The sequence below is a fragment of the Oncorhynchus gorbuscha genome, unplaced genomic scaffold (genome assembly GCF_021184085.1).
Source record: "Oncorhynchus gorbuscha isolate QuinsamMale2020 ecotype Even-year unplaced genomic scaffold, OgorEven_v1.0 Un_scaffold_1047, whole genome shotgun sequence".
Lineage (NCBI taxonomy): Eukaryota > Metazoa > Chordata > Actinopteri > Salmoniformes > Salmonidae > Oncorhynchus > Oncorhynchus gorbuscha.
Window position 1 is genome coordinate 130,004 of NW_025745948.1, and position 20,501 is coordinate 150,504.

Below are 20,501 nucleotides of genomic sequence, written 5' to 3' on the forward strand. Positions count from 1 at the left end.
ACATACATGTATATAATATAACATACATGTATATAACATAACATACATGTATATAACATAACATACATGTATATAACATAACATACATGTATATAACATACATGTATATAATATAACATACATGTATATATATAACATACATGTATATAAATACATGTATATAATATAACATAACATACATGTATATAACATATATGTATATATAACATACATGTATATAATATAACATATAACATACATACATATAACATACATGTATATAATATAACATACATGTATATAATATAGGCATCAGGATAGATTATAATAAGGTATTTGAGGTAGATACAGTGCCTTGCGAAAGTATTCGGCCCCCTTGAACTTTGCGACCTTTTGCCACATTTCAGGCTTCAAACATAAAGATATAAAACTGTATTTTTTTGTGAAGAATCAACAACAAGTGGGACACAATCATGAAGTGGAACGACATTTATTGGATATTTCAAACTTTTTTTTAACAAATTAAAAACTGAAAAATTGGGAGTGCAAAATTATTCAGCCCCCTTAAGTTAATACTTTGTAGCGCCACCTTTTGCTGCGATTACAGCTGTAAGTCGCTTGGGGTATGTCTCTATCAGTTTTGCACATCGAGAGACTGAAATTTTTCCCCATTCCTTCTTGCAAAACAGATTAAGCTCAGTGAGGTTGGATGGACACGTTAGCCTGTCCTAGACTAACTAACACGTTAGCCTGTCCTAGACTAACTAACATTAACACGTTAGCCTGTCCTAGACTGACTAACATTAGCACGTTAGCCTGTCCTAGACTAACTAACATTAGCACGTTAGCCTGTCCTAGACTAACTAACATTAGCACGTTAGCCTGTCCTAGACTAACATTAATATAATAATAATAATAACATTTACGCTTTTACACGTTAGCATACATTCCTGTCCTAGACTAACTAACATTAACACGTTAGCCTGTCCTAGACTGACTAACATTAACACGTTAGCCTGTCCTAGACTAACTAACATTAACACGTTAGCCTGTCCTAGACTAACTAACATTAACACGTTAGCCTGTCCTAGACTAACTAACATTAACACGTTAGCCTGTCCTAGACTAACTAACATTAACACGTTAGCCTGTCCTAGACTGACTAACATTAACACGTTAGCCTGTCCTAGACTAACTAACATTAACACGTTAGCCTGTCCTAGACTAACTAACATTAACACGTTAGCCTGTCCTAGACTGACTAACATTAACACGTTACTAGACTAACATTAACACGTTAGCCTGTCCTAGACTAACTAACATTAACACGTTAGCCTGTCCTAGACTAACTAACATTACACGTTAGCCTGTCCTAGACTAACTAACATTAACACGTTAGCCTGTCTAGACTAGACTAGCCTGACTAACTAACATTAACACGTTAGCCTGTCCTAGACTAACTAACATTAACACGTTAGCCTGTCCTAGACTAACATTGTCCTAGACTAACTAACACGTTAGCCTGTCCTAGACTGACTAACACGTTAGCCTGTCCTAGACTAACTAACATTAACACGTTAGCCTGTCCTAGACTAACTAACATTAACACGTTAGCCTGTCCTAGACTAACTAACATTAGCACGTTAGCCTGTCCTAGACTAACTAACATTAACACGTTAGCCAGTGTCAGATAAAAAAAGGCTTTACGGTGAAAAGCAGACGATTTATCTGAGGACAGGCTAACATGTTAATGTTAGTCCAACGCTCTAACCACTAGGCTACCCTGCCGCCCCAGCAGACCATGCGTCTGAAAGCAGACGATTTATCTGAGGCCAGCGCATACAAACACATGACAGTCATATTTCATCCCGTCAGGTGCGACACAAAAGTCAGAAATAGCGATATAATAAATACCATTGAAGATCTTCTTCTGTTGGCGATCCAAAATGTCCCAGAAACATCGCAAATGGTCTTCTTGTTCGCTAAATTCCTTCTTTATATCCCCAAAATCTAAATTTATTTGGCTCGTTTGATTCAGAAATACACCGGTCCCAACATGCCTACAAATGACCTAATAAGTTACCTGTAAACTTGATGCAAATATTTCAAACAACTTTCCTAATCCAAACTTAGGTATCCTAAGACGTAAATAATCGATCAAATTTAAGATGGGATAAACTGCGTTCAGTATCGGACGAAAAACAAAGTGAAGCACGTTCCAGGTCGCGCGCACCAGAAGAGCCCCTCTGAGTGACACATGGAAAGAACAGGACTACTTCTTCATTTCTCAAAAGAAAAACATCAACCAATTTCTAAAGATTGCTGACATCTAGTGGAAGCCATAGGAACTGCAAGCAAATTCCTATTAAAACGAATGGAAAACGCATTGAGCTCAAAACAACATTTTCCCTGGATGGATTGTGCTCGGGGTTTTGCCAAATCAGTTATACTCACAGACATTTAGAAACTTCAGAGGTTTCAGTTAATGTTGTTCACAGTCAAACAGTCCCCCCCCCCAATTTCGTGGTGTCTAATTGTTTTCTAGTAGCTACTATCCCGTACGGGCTCGAGAGACGAAGGTTGAAAGTCATGCGTCCTCCGATACACAACCAAACCAAGCCGCACTGCTTCTTAACACAGCGCGCATCCAACCCGGAAGCCAGCCACACCAATGTGTTGGAGGAAACACTGTGCACATGACAACCTTGGTTAGCGCGCACTGCGCCCGGCCCGCCACAGGAGTCGCTGGTGTGCGAAGAGAAACACCCCTACCGACCAAGCCCTCCCTAACCCGGACGGTCGCCCCACGGACCTCCCGGTCGCGGCCGGTTACGACAGAGCCTGGGCGCGAACCCAGAGTCTCTGGTGGCACAGCTGGTGCTGCAGTTAAACTTCCCTAAGAAGTGTTAAAGAACACAAGGGAAATTAAATAAGCATAAATATGGGTTGTATTTACAATGGTGTTTGTTCTTCACTGGTTGCCCTTTTCTTGTGGCAACAGGTCACAAATCTTGCTGCTGTGATGCACACTGTGGAATTTCACCCAGTAGATATGGGAGTTGATCAACATTGGGTTTGTTTGTGGGTCTGTGTAATCTGAGGGAAATATGTCTCTCTAATATGGTCATACATTGGGCAGGAGGTTAGGAAGTGCAGCTCAGTTTCCACCTCATTTTGTGGGCAGTGAGCACATAGCCTGTCTTCTCTTGAGAGCCACGTCTGCCTACGGCGGCCTTTCTCAATAGCAAGGCTATGCTCACTGAGTCTGTACATAGTCTCTCCTTTCTCAATAGCAAGGCTATGCTCACTGAGTCTGTACATAGTCTCTCCTTTCTCAATAGCAAGGCTATGCTCACTGAGTCTGTACATAGTCTCTCCTTTCTCAATAGCAAGGCTATGCTCACTGAGTCTGTACATAGTCTTTCCTTTCTCTGGTGTTTGGTAATGCTGACGTCTTCTCTGTGTTCTGTTTGTCTCTCCTGTGTCTCCTTAGGAGCCGACCCTGTAGCCGCCCCCCAGGCCAACCCCTTCCAGATGGGCCAGCCTAACCCCCCTACCCTAAACCAGATGAGGGTCAGCCCTATGCCAGGCCTGAGTCTGGGAGGGGGAGCAGGGTTCAGCAGCTTGTCCTCCATGGTAGACCCTCTGCCCCCCCTGACGGGCCACATGGTGCCCGGGGTTGGAGGGATGGGGGGTTTCCCGGCCTCTATGCCTCTGACCCAGCCCCTCTTCGGCTCAGCTCTGCCCCCCACAGCTGGCGCACAGCCCCCGGGACCACTAACCCCTTCTTGTTGTGAGGAACACCTCAACTACACCCCCCCCCCAACCACCCCCTTCAAGACAACACCCCTGGACTCCTCTCCTGTCTTTCCAACCCCCCTCTCCTCTTCCTCTCTCTCTCTCCTCTTCCTCTCTCTCCTCTTCTGTCCTCTCTCTCCTCTTCCTCTCTCTCCTCTACCTCTCTCTCTCCTCTCCCTCTCTCTCTCTCTCTCTCTTCCTCTTCCTCTCCTCTTCCTCTCTCTCCTCTACCTCTCTCTCTCTCTCCTCTCCCTCTCTCTCTCTCCTCTCCCCTATTCCTCTTCCTCTCCTCTACCTCTCTCTCTCTCTCTCCTCTCTCTCTCTCCTCTCCCCTATTCCTCTTCCTCTCCTCTTCTGTCCTCTCTCCTCTTTCTCTCTCTTTCTCCTCTTCCTCTCTTTCTCCTCTTCCTCTCTTTCTCCTCTTCCTCTCTTTCTCCTCTTCCTCTCTCTCTCCTCTTCCTCTCTCTCCTCTACCTCTCTCTCTCCTCTCCCCTATTCCTCTTCCTCTCCTCTTCCTCTCTCTCCCTCTCTCTTATATCAGATACTGTGTCCTGTAGACAGTATTCCTGGCTGTTCTGACTGTTTTTAATGCTAGTCTGATCATGGAGTGAATCTAACTAAACCTGCACAACCCCAGTGAGGTGTGTGTTGCTTCACCGTTAGTCCTTAGTTGGAGACGACTCCACTGCCTGGTACACTGTGTTACTACCCCCCCACCCCGTTACCGGCCACAACTTGTGAGGTCACTGCTTATAGCGACCCTGACCTATGACCCTGACACACAGCCACATATGAATTTTCACCCCCCGAGGTCAACGTGTGAATTTTCACCCCCCCCCGAGGTCAGCGTGTGAATTTTCACCCCCCCGAGGTCAACGTGGGAATTTTTCACCCCCCCGAGGTCAACGTGTGAATTTTCACCCCCCCCCCCGAGGTCAACGTGGGAATTTTTCAACGGGGTCAACGTGGGAATTTTCACCCCCGAGGTCAACGTGTGAATTTTCACACCCCTGCAAATGTACATATGAACTTTAACCCCTGAGGTCAACGTATATGTGAACTTTAACCCCTGAGGTCAACGTATATGAACTGGTGACTGGGTGGAGGAACTTTCTCAGAAGAGGAAGAGACGGTGTTTATTTGGGAGTGAAAGACTCAAGGGACTTGTTTCTGTCGACTAAAGATGTCTGTTATTATACAACTGTCTGGAGTCCTTTAGGTCCCCCCCGGCTGGAGTCCTTTAGGGCCCCCCGGCTGGAGTCCTTTAGGGCCCCCCCGGCTGGAGTCCTTTAGGGATGTCTGGAGTCCTTTAGGGCCCCCCGGCTGGAGTCCTTTAGGGCCCCCCCCGGCTGGAGTCCTTTAGGGCCCCCCGGCTGGAGTCCTTTAGGGCCCCCCGGCTGGAGTCCTTTAGGGCCCCCCGGCTGGAGTCCTTTAGGGCCCCCCGGCTGGAGTCCTTTAGGGCCCCCGGCTGGAGTCCTTTAGGGCCCCCCGGCTGGAGTCCTTTAGGGCCCCCCGGCTGGAGTCCTTTAGGGCCCCCCGGCTGGAGTCCTTTAGGGCCCCCCCCCCGGCTGGAGTCCTTTAGGGCCCCCCCGGCTGGAGTCCTTTAGGGTCCCCCCCGGCTGGAGTCCTTTAGGTCCCCCCCCGGCTGGAGTCCTTTAGGTCCCCCCCCGGCTGGAGTCCTTTAGGTCCCCCCCCGGCTGGAGTCCTTTAGGTCCCCCCCCGGCTGGAGTCCTTTAGGTCCCCCCCCGGCTGGAGTCCTTTAGGGCCCCCCGGCTGGAGTCCTTTAGGTCCCCCCCCGGCTGGAGTCCTTTAGGGCCCCCCGGCTGGAGTCCTGGAGTCCTTTAGGGCCCCCCCCGGCTGGAGTCCTTTAGGGCCCCCCCCGGCTGGAGTCCTTTAGGGCCCCCCGGCTGGAGTCCTTTAGGGCCCCCGGCTGGAGTCCTTTAGGGCCCCCCGGCTGGAGTCCTTTAGGGCCCCCCGGCTGGAGTCCTTTAGGGCCCCCCGGCTGGAGTCCTTTAGGGCCCCCCCCGGCTGGAGTCCTTTAGGGCCCCCCGGCTGGAGTCCTTTAGGGCCCCCGGCTGGAGTCCTTTAGGGCCCCCGGCTGGAGTCCTTTAGGCCCCCCGGCTGGAGTCCTTTAGGGCCCCCCGGCTGGAGTCGGCTGGAGTTAGGCCCCCCCCGGCTGGGTCCTTTACGGGGCCCCCCCGGCTGGAGTCCTTTAGGCCCCCCGGCTGGAGTCCTTTAGGCCCCCCCCGGCTGGAGTCCTTTAGGCCCCCCGGCTGGAGTCCTTTAGGCCCCCCCCGGCTGGAGTCCTTTGGCCCCCCGGCTGGAGTCCTTTAGGCCCCCCCCTCCTCCATTTAGGACGGCTGGAGTCATCTGAGGGCCCCCAGGACTGGGTTAACTGGGCCCCCACCTGGAGTCCATTTAGAGACTGGAGTTAACATCTGGCTCCAGGACTGTGGTTAGGGCCCCCCCCCCCGGCTGGAGTCCTTTAGGCCCCCCACGGCTGGAGTCATTTAGGCCCCCGGCTGGAGAGTTAGCATCTGACTCCAGGACTGTGGTTAACTGGCCCTAACCTCCTCCATTTAGAGACGGGAGTTAACATCTGACTCCAGGACTGTGGTTAACTGGGCCCTCACCTCCTCCATTTAGAGACGGGAGTTAACATCTGACTCCAGGACTGTGGTTAACTGGGCCCTCACCTCCATTTAGTCTGTCTGTCACATCTGATCAGGACTGTGGTTAACTGGCTGAATATTAGTATTTAATCTCACATCTTATAATCATCTTTATATTACTACGACACTGTCTGTCTGTCACCACCTGTCTGTCTGTCACCACCTGTCTGTCTGTCACCACCTGTCTGTCTGTAACCACCTGTCTGTCTGTCACCACCTATCTCTTAGTGGAACTGACCTGTCTGTCTGTCACCACCTGTCTGTCTGTCACCACCTGTCTGTCTGTCACCACCTGTCTGTCTGTCACCACCTGACCTGTCTGTCTGTCACCACCTGTCTGGTCTACAGTGAGACAGACAGGGGGCCCTGTCTGTCTGTACCCTCCCCTGTCTGTATTCAGCTGAGACCACCTATCTCCTAGTGGAACTGACCTGTCCTAGACTACACTGACTGGTATTACAGCTGAGACAGACAGGGGGCCCTTTCTACCTAGTACCCTCCCCTGGACTGGTATTACAGCTGAGACAGACAGGGGGCCCTTTCTACCTAGTACCCTCCCCTGGACTGGTATTACAGCTGAGACAGACAGGGGGCCCTTTCTACCTAGTACCCTCCCCTGGACTGGTATTACAGCTGAGACAGACAGGGGGCCCTTTCTACCTAGTACCCTCCCCTGGACTGGTATTACAGCTGAGACAGACAGGGGGCTCAGAACCTGGGTGAGGGGGGGTTGTTGTTTGTGGTCCTGAGTGATTCTCTGCAACAACAACTGAAGTGGATTTAAAAATTGAAATTGGCTGAAAATGTGGTTTTGTCAGGTCTTCCTCTTCTGATGCTATGATGCCCAGTTCTGTCTGTGTGTAGTCTGGTGCTGTGAGGTTACTAGGCTTCACAGACAACAGTCTGGTTACTAGGCTTCACAGACAACAGTCTGGTTACCAGGCTTCACAGACAACAGTCTGGTTACTAGGCTTCACAGACAACAGTCTGGTTACTAGGCTTCACAGACAACATTATGACACTCCTTCCTGTCTGAAAGCGTCCCCATGTTCAGAATTATATTTGTATTCTCACTCTAGTCTTTATTTACACACGTAATATTTCTTGGGAGCTGCTTGTGTCTGGATGGTGTGCTAACCTGTTTTGACATTATAATAATGTAATATAATTTATATCGTTTTGTATTATCCTAACATAATATTGTGGGTCTTGTTATTCTGTAATTTCTTCCTGGGGGGTTTTATAGGATCAGGGGGAGGGGGGGGTATATTAACACCAGTCTAAACCAGCTTCACCTGGAGCTGCTATGGGACAATAAAAACGGATCACTTTCAGCGCTGACGTCTCCATGTGTGGCCTGTTCCTCTTCTCTCTCTCTCTCTCTCTGTCTCCTGTTTCTCTCTCTCGTGTGTGGCCTGTTTTCTCTCTCTCGTGTGTGGCCTGTTTCTCTCTCTCGTGTGTGGCCTGTTTCTCTCTCTCGTGTGTGGCCTGTTTCTCTCTCTCTCGTGTGGCCTGTTTTTCTCTCTCGTGTGGCCTGTTTTTCTCTCTCGTGTGGCCTGTTTCTCTCTCTCTCGTGTGGCCTGTTTCTCTCTCTCTCGTGTGGCCTGTTTCTCTCTCTCTCGTGTGTGTGTGTGTGGCCTGTTTCTCTCTCTCTCGTGTGTGTGTGTGGCCTGTTTCTCTCTCTCGTGTGGCCTGTTTCTCTCTCTCGTGTGTGTGGCCTGTTTCTCTCTCTCTCGTGTGTGTGGCCTGTTTCTCTCTCTCGTGTGTGTGTGTGGCCTGTTTTCTCTCTCTCTCGTGTGTGTGGCCTGTTTCTCTCTCTCGTGTGTGTGGCCTGTTTCTCTCTCTCGTGTGTGTGGCCTGTTTCTCTCTCTCGTGTGTGTGGCCTGTTTCTCTCTCTCTCGTGTGTGTGGCCTGTTTCTCTCTCTCTCGTGTGTGTGTGTGTGTGGCCTGTTTCTCTCTCGTGTGTGTGTGTGTGGCCTGTTTCTCTCTCTCTCGTCTGTGTGTGGCCTGTTTCTCTCTCTCTCGTGTGTGTGTGTGTGTGGCCTGTTTTTCTCTCTCGTGTGTGTGTGTGTGTGGCCTGTTTCTCTCTCTCGTCTGTGTGTGTGTGTGGCCTGTTTCTCTCTCTCGTCTGTGTGTGTGTGTGGCCTGTTTCTCTCTCTCGTCTGTGTGTGTGTGTGGCCTGTTTCTCTCTCTCGTCTGTGTGGCCTGTTTCTCTCTCTCTCGTGTGTGTGTGGCCTGTTTCTCTCTCTCTCGTGTGTGTGTGGCCTGTTTCTCTCTCTCTCGTGTGTGTGTGTGGCCTGTTTCTCTCTCTCGTGTGTGTGTGTGTGGCCTGTTTCTCTCTCTCTCGTCTGTGTGTGTGTGTGTGGCCTGTTTCTCTCTCTCTCGTGTGTGTGTGTGTGGCCTGTTTCTCTCTCTCTCGTGTGTGTGTGTGTGGCCTGTTTCTCTCTCTCGTGTGTGTGTGTGTGTGTGTGTGGCCTGTTTCTCTCTCTCTCGTGTGTGTGTGTGGCCTGTTTCTCTCTCTCTCGTGTGTGTGTGTGGCCTGTTTCTCTCTCTCTCTCTCTGTGTGTGTGTGTGGCCTGTTTCTCTCTCTCTCTCTCTCGTGTGTGTGTGTGGCCTGTTTCTCTCTCTCTCTCTCGTGTGTGTGTGTGGCCTGTTTCTCTCTCTCTCTCTCTCGTGTGTGTGTGTGGCCTGTTTCTCTCTCTCTCGTCTGTGTGTGGCCTGTTTCTCTCTCTCTCGTCTGTGTGTGGCCTGTTTCTCTCTCGTGTGTGTGGCCTGTTTCTCTCTCTCTCGTGTGTGTGGCCTGTTTCTCTCTCTCTCTCGTGTGTGTGGCCTGTTTCTCTCTCTCTCTCGTGTGTGTGGCCTGTTTCTCTCTCTCTCTCGTGTGTGTGGCCTGTTTCTCTCTCGTGTGTGTGGCCTGTTTCTCTCTCGTGTGTGTGGCCTGTTTCTCTCTCGTGTGTGTGGCCTGTTTCTCTCTCGTGTGTGTGGCCTGTTTTCTCTCTCTCTCGTGTGTGTGGCCTGTTTCTCTCTCTCTCGTGTGTGTGGCCTGTTTCTCTCTCTCTCGTCTGTGTGTGGCCTGTTTTTTCTCTCTCTCTCGTCTGTGTGTGGCCTGTTTCTCTCTCGTCTGTGTGTGTGTGTGTGTTACTGATGTGCGGCTGGAAACACACAGTAAAACCACGGGTGTATTCGTTTAGTCTAAATGTTTTGCAACGGAAATCATTCACTCCAAAACCGGATCAGGTTTCGCAACAGGGAAAATAAAATAAGAGTTTCTATTGGACAAATTCAGGTAGGTCCCGTTTAGTTGCTAGAGTTAAAACGGTTTTCCCTTTGCCAAACCATTTGGGTCTGTGACCCGCGACTGGTCGTCCCCTCTCACCTTCTACTGTAACGGAAACAGAGGTCGTAGAGACACAACACAGACTACACCTTGTTCATGATACACAGTACCATTTGGGTTTCTGGTCGTCCCCTCTCACCTTCTACTGTAACGGAAACAGAGGTCGTAGAGACACAACACAGACTACACCTTGTTCATGAAACACATTTTATTATCAGTCCAAAAATTACAACACAGAACACATCGGATCAAGCGCTAACCGGCATAAACTAGGCCAATGTTTATTTTTTGGGAGGTTGGGTGGCTGTCCAATCGGTGATCGTTGTCAGGAAGCCACGCCCCGTCCTACCTATCGCTAAGACGCTCAGGAGGAGAAAGTGGATAGAAAATAAAGACTCAGGAGGAGAAAGTGGAGGATATATAGAAAATAAAGACTCTCAGGAGGAGAAAGTGGAGGATATATAGAAAATAAAGACTCAGAAGGAGAAAGTGGAGGATATATAGAAAATAAAGACTCAGGAGGAGAAAGTGGAGGATATATAGAAAATAAAGACTCAGAAGGAGAAAGTGGAGAAAATATATAGAAAATAAAGAAAATAAAGAAAGTGGAGGATATATAGAAAATAAAGACTCAGAAGGAGAAAGTGGAGGATATATAGAAAATAAAGACTCAGGAGGAGAAAGTGGAGGATATATAGAAAATAAAGACTCAGAAGGAGAAAGTGGAGGATATATAGAAAATAAAGACTCAGGAGGAGAAAGTGGAGGATATATAGAAAATAAAGACTCAGAAGGAGAAAGTGGAGGATATATAGAAAATAAAGACTCTCAGTAGGAGAAAGTGGAGGATATATAGAAAATAAAGACTCTCAGGAGGAGAAAGTGGAGGATATATAGAAAATAAAGACTATCAGGAGGAGAAAGTGGAGGATATATAGAAAATAAAGACTCAGGAGGAGAAAGTGGAGGATATATAGAAAATAAAGATGCTCAGGATTTGAAAAATCTTTCTGCTAACCTTAACCAGTTACTTATCAACAGGGGCGGCAGGTAGCCTAGTGGTTAGAGCGTTGGACTAGTAACCCGAAAGGTTGCTGGATCGAATCCCCGAGCTGACAAGGTACAAAATCTGCCCCTGAACAGGCAGTTTAAACCCCACTGTTCCCCGTCATTGTAAATAAGAATTTGTTCTTAACTGACTTGCCTAGTTAAATGAAGGATACATTAAAAAAACAATGTCTGATGTCTTTAAACCAGCCTGATGTCTTATTATAGAGGATCAGCAGGTCCTAAACCAGTCTGATGTCTTTAAACCAGCCTTATTATAGAGGATCAGCAGGTCCTGGATCAGTCTGATGTCTTTAAACCAGCCTTTATTATAGAGGATCAGCAGGTCCTGGATCAGTCTGATGTCTTTAAACCAGCCTTTATTATAGAGGATCAGCAGGTCCTGGATCAGTCTGATGTCTTTAAACCAGCCTTATTATAGAGGATCAGTAGATCAGCAGGTCCTGGATCAGTCTGATGTCTTTAAACCAGCCTTATTATAGAGGATCAGCAGGTCCTGGATCAGTCTGATGTCTTTAAACCAGCCTTTATTATAGAGGATCAGCAGGTCCTGGATCAGTCTGATGTCTTTAAACCAGCCTTATTATAGAGGATCAGTAGATCAGCAGGTCCTGGATCAGTCTGATGTCTTTAAACCAGCCTTTATTATAGAGGATCAGCAGGTCCTGGATCAGTCTGAATGGAAGTGGGGGGGTTAAGAAGCTCCCCTGTTCCTCGAGGCGAGAGACCAGACATCAACCAACACCTACAGTATCCAGCTGCTACTGATGGGACCACACACAGGGGTCCGGGAGGGAGATGGTATTGTCTTTGGTCCCTGTGTGTGTGTCTGCTACTGATGGGACCACACACAGGGGTCAGGGAGGGAGATGGTATTGTCTTTGGTCCCTGTGTGCGTGTCTGCTACTGATGGGACCACACACAGGGGTCGGGGAGGGAGATGGTATTGTCTTTGGTCCCTGTGTGCGTGTCTGCTACTGATGGGACCACACACAGGGGTCAGGGAGGGAGATGGTATTGTCTTTGGTCCCTGTGTGTGTGTTTCCGTCACGTGCTGTAGGCCTGGTCTCCCGGTCCGATGCCTGCAGTGTGTGTGTGTTTCCATCACGTGCTGTAGGCCTGGTCTCCCAGTCCCATGCCTGCAGCAGCAGTGTGTGAGGTCTCGGAAGGTGTGGTGTCGTAACCCAGTCTCTTCATGTCTTTAGTCACAATGTGGAAGGAGAGGGAGACGAAACCCTGAGAACGGACCCTGGTGACTGAGACAGACGGAGAGACACGCAGGAGGGAGAGAGAGACACGCAGGAGGGAGAGAGAGACACACAGGAGGGAGAGAGAGAGACACACAGGAGGGAGAGACACACAGGAGGGAGAGACACACAGGAGAGAGAGACACACAGGAGAGAGAGACACATAGGAGAGAGAGACACATAGGAGGGAGAGACACATAGGAGGGAGAGACACACGCAGGAGGGAGAGACAGAGACACGCAGGAGGGAGAGACAGAGACACGCAGGAGGGAGGGAGAGACACGCAGGAGGGAGAGGGAGAGACACGCAGGAGGGAGAGGGAGAGACACGCAGGAGGGAGAGGGAGAGACACAGGAGGGAGAGGGAGAGACACGCAGGAGGGAGAGGGAGAGACACGCAGGAGGGAGAGGGAGAGACACGCAGGAGGGAGAGGGAGAGACACGCAGGAGGGAGAGGGAGAGACACGCAGGAGGGAGAGGGAGAGACACGCAGGAGGGAGAGGGAGAGACACGCAGGAGGGAGAGGGAGAGACACGCAGGAGGGAGAGGGAGAGACACGCAGGAGGGAGAGGGAGAGACACGCAGGAGGGAGAGGGAGAGACACGCAGGAGGGAGAGGGAGAGACACGCAGGAGGGAGGAGGGGAGGGAGAGACACGCAGGAGGGGAGGGAGAGACACGCAGGAGGGGAGGGAGAGACACGCAGGAGGGAGAGACACGCAGGAGGGAGAGGGAGAGACACGCAGGAGGGAGAGACACGCAGGAGGGAGAGACACGCAGGAGGGAGAGACACGCAGGAGGGAGAGACACGCAGGAGGGAGAGACACGAGGAGGGAGAGACACGCAGGAGGGAGAGACACGCAGGAGGGAGAGACACGCAGGAGGGAGAGACACGCAGGAGGGAGAGACACGCAGGAGGGAGAGACAGACAGGAGGGAGAGACAGGCAGGAGGGAGAGACAGACAGGAGGGAGAGACAGACAGGAGGGAGACAGACAGGAGGGAGACAGACAGGAGGGAGACAGACAGGAGGGAGACAGACAGGAGGGAGACAGACAGGAGGGAGAGACACACAGGAGGGAGAGACACAGGAGGGAGAGACACAGGAGGGAGAGACACACAGGAGGGAGAGGGAGAGAGACACAGGAGGGAGAGGGAGAGAGACACAGGAGGGAGAGGGAGAGAGACACAGGAGGGAGAGGGAGAGAGACATAGGAGGGAGAGACACATAGGAGGGAGAGACACATAGGAGGGAGAGACACATAGGAGGGAGAGACACATAGGAGGGAGAGACACACAGGAGGGAGAGAGAGAGACACACAGGAGGGAGAGAGAGAGACACACAGGAGGGAGAGAGAGACACACAGGAGGGAGAGAGAGAGACACACAGGAGGGTGAGAGAGAGACACACAGGAGGGAGAAAGAGACACACACAGGAGGGAGAAAGAGACACATAGGAGGGAGAGACACATAGGAGGGAGAGACACATAGGAGGGAGAGACACATAGGAGGGAGAGACACATAGGAGGGAGAGACACATAGGAGGGAGGAGACATAGGAGGGAGAGAGAGACACATAGGAGGGAGAGACACAGGAGGGAGGGACGGAGAGACATATGAGGGAGAGACACAGGAGGGAGAGACACAGGAGGGAGAGACACATAGGAGGGAGGAGACATAGGAGGGAGAGACACATAGGAGGGAGGGACATAGGAGGGAGGAGACATAGGAGGGAGAGACACATAGGAGGGAGAGAGAGACACATAGGAGGGAGAGACACACAGGAGGGAGGGACGGAGAGACATATGAGGGAGAGACACAGGAGGGAGAGACACACAGGAGGGAGGGACACACAGGAGGGAGGGACACACAGGAGGGAGGGACACACAGGAGGGAGGGACACACAGGAGGGAGGGACACACAGGAGGGAGAGACACACAGGAGGGAGAGACACACAGGAGGGAGACACACAGGAGGGAGGGACACACAGGAGGGAGGGACACACAGGAGGGAGGGACACACAGGAGGGAGAGAGAGAGACACATAGGAGGGAGAGAGACACATAGGAGGGAGAGAGACACACAGGAGGGAGAGACACATAGGAGAGAGAGACAGACACATAGGAGCGAGAGACACATAGGAGGGAGGGACACATATGAGGGAGAAATGGAGGCACACATGGTAGTGAGAAGACACCAGGATACATTTAAAGACCCTACCAACTTTACAATGTGCTTTTTTAAAAGGGATTTATGCTTCAGTCGACCTGCACAGTGTTTTACCATGAATAGGATCTACGAATGTTTAGTGCAAATAATATATATATATATATAAATAATATGGAAACTGAAGCAACACATCTTTGAATGAAGCCTACCTTCTCTACCACACAGAAACACAGCCTACCTTCTCTACCACACAGAAACACAGCCTACCTTCTCTACCACACACAGCCTACCTTCTCTACCACACACAGAAACACAGCCTACCTTCTCTACCACACACAGAAACACAGCCTACCTTCTCTACCACACAGAAACACAGCCTACCTTCTCTACCACACACAGCCTACCTTCTCTACCACACACAGAAACACAGCCTACCTTCTCTACCACACACAGAAACACAGCCTACCTTCTCTACCACACAGAAACACAGCCTACCTTCTCTACCACACAGAAACACAGCCTACCTTCTCTACCACACAGAAACACAGCCTACCTTCTCTACCACACACAGCCTACCTTCTCTACCACACACAGAAACACAGCCTACCTTCTCTACCACACACAGAAACACAGCCTACCTTCTCTACCACACACAGAAACACAGCCTACCTTCTCTACCACACACAGAAACACAGCCTACCTTCTCTACCACATACAGAAACACAGCCTACCTTCTCTGCCACACACAGAAACACAGCCTACCTTCTCTACCACACACAGAAACACAGCCTACCTTCTCTACCAGAAACACAGCCTACCTTCTCTACCACACACAGAACCACAGCCTACCTTCTCTACCGCACACAGAAACACAGCCTACCTTCTCTACCGCACACAGAAACACAGCCTACCTTCTCTACCGCACACAGAAACACAGCCTACCTTCTCTACCGCACACAGAAACACAGCCTACCTTCTCTACCGCACACAGAAACACAGCCTACCTTCTCTACAGAAACACAGCACACAGAAACACAGCCTACCTTCTCTACCACACAGAAACACAGCCTACCTTCTCTACCACACAGAAACACAGCCTACCTTCTCTGCCACACACAGAAACACAGCCTACCTTCTCTGCCACACACAGAAACACAGCCTACCTTCTCTACCACACACAGAAACACAGCCTACCTTCTCTACCAGAAACACAGCCTACCTTCTCTACCACACACAGAACCACAGCCTACCTTCTCTACCGCACACAGAAACACAGCCTACCTTCTCTACCACACACAGAAACACAGCCTACCTTCTCTACCGCACACAGAAACACAGCCTACCTTCTCTGCCGCACACAGAAACACAGCCTACCTTCTCTACCACACACAGAAACACAGCCTACCTTCTCTACCAGAAACACAGCCTACCTTCTCTACCACACACAGAACCACAGCCTACCTTCTCTACCGCACACAGAAACACAGCCTACCTTCTCTACCGCACACAGAAACACAGCCTACCTTCTCTACCGCACACAGAAACACAGCCTACCTTCTCTACCGCACACAGAAACACAGCCTACCTTCTCTACCGCACACAGAAACACAGCCTACCTTCTCTACCACACACAGAAACACAGCCTACCTTCTCTACCACACACAGAAACACAGCCTACCTTCTCTACCACACAGAAACACAGCCTACCTTCTCTACCACACAGAAACACAGCCTACCTTCTCTACCACACAGAAACACAGCCTACCTTCTCTACACAGAAACACAGCCTACCTTCTCTACACACAGAAACACAGCCTACCTTCTCTACCTTCACACACAGAAACACAGCCTACCTTCTCTACCACACACAGAAACACAGCCTACCTTCTCGACCACACACAGAAACACAGCCTACCTTCTCTACCACACACAGAAACACAGCCTACCTTCTCTACCACACACAGAAACACAGCCTACCTTCTCTACCAGAAACACAGCCTACCTTCTCTACCACACACAGAACCACAGCCTACCTTCTCTACCGCACACAGAAACACAGCCTACCTTCTCTACCTTCTCGCACACAGAAACACAGCCTACCTTCTCTACCGCACACAGAAACACAGCCTACCTTCTCTACCGCACACAGAAACACAGCCTACCTTCTCTACCGCACACAGAAACACAGCCTACCTTCTCTACCGCACACAGAAACACAGCCTACCTTCTCTACCGCACACAGAAACACAGCCTACCTTCTCTACCACACACAGAAACACAGCCTACCTTCTCTACCACACACAGAAACACAGCCTACCTTCTCTACCACACAGAAACACAGCCTACCTTCTCTACCACACAGAAACACAGCCTACCTTCTCTACCACACACAGCCCACCTTCTCTACCACACAGCCTACCTTCTCTACCACACAGCCTACCTTCTCTACCACACACAGCCTACCTTCTCTACCACACACAGAAACACAGCCTACCTTCTCTACCACACACAGAAACACAGCCTCACCTTCTCTACCGCACACAGAAACACAGCCTACCTTTCTACCGCACACAGAAACACAGCCTACCTTCTCTACCACACACAGAAACACAGCCTACCTTCTCTACCACACACAGAAACACAGCCTACCTTCTCTACCACACACAGAAACACAGCCTACCTTCTCTGCCACACACAGAAACACAGCCTACCTTCTCTACCACACACAGAAACACAGCCTACCTTCTCTACCAGAAACACAGCCTACCTTCTCTACCAGAACCACAGCCTACCTTCTCTACCGCACACAGAAACACAGCCTACCTTCTCTACCGCACACAGAAACACAGCCTACCTTCTCTACCGCACACAGAAACACAGCCTACCTTCTCTACCGCACACAGAAACACAGCCTACCTTCTCTACCGCACACAGAAACACAGCCTACCTTCTCTACCGCAAACAGAAACACAGCCTACCTTCTCTACCGCACACAGAAACACAGCCTACCTTCTCTACCGCACACAGAAACACAGCCTACCTTCTCTGCTGCACACAGAAACACAGCCTACCTTCTTACCGCACACAGAAACACAGCCTACCTTCTCCCGCACACAGAAACACAGCCTACCTTCTCCGCACACAGAAACACAGCCTACCTTCTCTACCGCACACAGAAACACAGCCTACCTTCTCTACCGCACACAGAAACACAGCCTACCTTCTCTACCGCACACAGAAACACAGCCTACCTTCTCTAAACACACCCTCTCCCTGGGCCACACTTTAGTCCCCCGGTAAACTCACACACTTAGTCCCCCACATTAGACACACACACTTAGTCCCCCAACATTAAACACACACACTTAGTCCCCCAATATTAAACACACACACTTAGTCCCCCAGCATTAAACACACACACTTAGTCCCCCAACATTAAACACACACACTTAGTCCCCCAGCATTAAACACACACACTTAGTCCCCCCAGCATTAAACACACACACTTAGTCCCCCAGCATTAAACACACACACTTAGTCCCCCAGCATTAAAACACACACTTAGTCCCCCAGCATTAAACACACACACTTAGTCCCCCAGCATTAAACACACACACTTAGTCCCCCAATATTAAACACACACACTTATTAAACACACACCCCCAGCATTAAACACACATACTTAGTCCCCCAGCATTAAACACACACACTTAGTCCCCCAGCATTAAACACACACACTTAGTCCCCCAGCATTAAACACACACACTTAGTCCCCCAATATTAAACACACACACTTAGTCCCCCAATATTAAACACACACACTTAGTCCCCCAATATTAAACACACACACTTAGTCCCCCAATATTAAACACACACACTTAGTCCCCCAATATTAAACACACACTTAGTCCCCCACTTAGTCCCCCAGCCCACATTAAACACACACACTTAGTCCCCCAATATTAAACACACACACTTAGTCCCCCCCACTTAGTCCCCCAATATTAAACACACACACTTAGTCCCCCAATATTAAACCACACTTAGCCCCCAGCATTAAACACACCCCATTAAAACACACACTTAGCCCCCCACTAAAGTCCCCCAGCATTAAACACACACACTTAGCCCCCAGCAGTAAACACACACACTTAGCCCCCAGCAGTAAACAACACACTTAGCCCCCACATTAAACCCACACTTAGCCCACAGTAAGACACACACACTTAGCCCCCCAGCAGTAAACACACACACTTAGCCCCCAGTAACACACACACTTAGCCCCCCAGCAGTAAACACACACACTTAGCCCCCAGTAAAAACACACACTTAGCCCCCCAGTAAACACACACACTTAGCCCACAGTAAACACACACACTTAGCCCCCCAGCATTAAACACACACACTTAGTCCCCCAGCATTAAACACACACACTTAGTCCCCCAATATTAAACACACACACTTAGTCCCCCAGCATTAAAACACACACTTAGTCCCCCAGCATTAAACACACACACTTAACATTAAACACACACACTTACCCCCAGCATTAAAACACACACACTTAGTCCCCCAGCATTAAACACACACACTTAGCCCCCAGCATTAAACACACACACTTAGCCCCCCAGCATTAAACACACACACTTAGCCCCCAGCATTAAACACACACACTTAGCCCCCCACAGTAAACACACACACTTAGCCCCCCAATATTAAACACACACACTTAGCCCCCAGCATTAAACACACACACTTAGCCCCCAGCATTAAACACACAACTTAGCCCACAGTAAGACACACACACTTAGCCCCCCAATATTAAACACACACACTTAGCCCCCAGCATTAAACACACAAACTTAGCCCTCAGCAAGACACACACACTTAGCCCCCCAATATTAAAACACACACACTTAGCCCACAGTAACACACACACTTAGCCCCCCAATATTAAACACACACACTTAGCCCCCAGCATTAAACACACAAACTTAGCCCACAGTAAGACACACACACTTAGCCCCCAGCATTAAAAACACACACACTTAGCCCCCACAGTAAACACACACACTTAGCCCCCCCAGCAGTAAACACACACACTTAGTCCCCCAATATTAAACACACACACTTAGCCCACAGTAAGACACACACACTTAGCCCCCCAATATTAAAACACACACACTTAGCCCCCAGCATTAAACACACACACTTAGCCCCCTGCATTAAACACACACACTTAGCCCACAGTAAAACACACACACTTAGTCCCCCAATATTAAACACACACACTTAGCCCCCAGCATTAAACACACACACTTAGCACACAGTAAGACACACACACTTAGCCCCCCAGCATTAAACACACACACTTAGCCCACAGTAAACACACACACTTAGCCCCCCAGCAGTAAACACACACACTTAGTCCCCCAATATTAAACACACACACTTAGCCCACAGTAAACACACACACTTACACCCCCCAATATTAAACACACACACTTAGCCCCCAGCATTAAACCCCAGCATTAAACACACACACTTAGCCCCCAGCATTAAACACACACACTTAGCCCCCTGCATTAAACACACACACTTAGCCCACAGTAAAACACACACTTAGTCCCCCAATATTAAACACACACACTTAGTCCCCCAATATTAAACACACACACTTAGTCCCCCAGCAGTAAACACACACACTTAGCCCCCAGCATTAAAAACACACACACTTAGTCCCCCAATATTAAACACACACACTTAGTCCCCCAGCATTAAACACACACACTTAGTCCCCCAGCAGTAAACACACACACTTAGCCCCCAGCATTAAACACACACCTTAGCCCCCTGCATTAAACACACACACTTAGTCCCCCCCCCAGCATTAAACACACACACTTAGCCCCCAGCATTAAACACACACACTTAGCCCCCAGTAAAACACACACACTTAGTCCCCCAATATTAAACACACACACTTAGTCCCCCAATATTAAACACACACACTTAGCCCCCCAGCAGTATTAAACACACACACTTAGTCCCCCAGCATTAAACACCCCAGCATTAAAAACACACACACTTAGTCCCCCAGCATTAAACACACACACTTAGTCCCCCAGCATTAAACACACACACTTAGCCCCCCAGCAGTAAACACACACACTTAGCCCCCCAGCAGTAAACACACACACTTAGCCCCCAGCAGTAAACACACACACTTAGCCCCCA

General features: G+C 49.7%; 1 protein-coding gene and 1 long non-coding RNA gene across 2 annotated transcripts in view; one reads left to right on the plus strand and one right to left on the minus strand.

The window, feature by feature from the left end:
- LOC124021093 (epsin-2-like) overlaps positions 1-3,957 on the plus strand; it is a gene marked incomplete at its 3' end in the record, with an annotated part of 33,226 nt that extends 29,269 nt beyond the window's left edge. Inside the window, exon 10 of the mRNA XM_046336420.1 lies at positions 3,473-3,957. Within this exon, the coding sequence (XP_046192376.1) occupies positions 3,473-3,957 (485 nt within the window). The remainder of the gene's footprint in view (positions 1-3,472) is intronic.
- A 12,557-nt stretch (positions 3,958-16,514) lies between these two features.
- LOC124021095 lies at positions 16,515-17,188 on the minus strand. The gene is made up of 3 exons (XR_006836193.1): positions 17,057-17,188; positions 16,728-16,851; positions 16,515-16,581 (listed from the first exon to the last, which is right to left on the minus strand). It is a non-coding gene; the product is annotated as an uncharacterized LOC124021095 (long non-coding RNA).
- Positions 17,189-20,501: the final 3,313 nt, after the last annotated feature.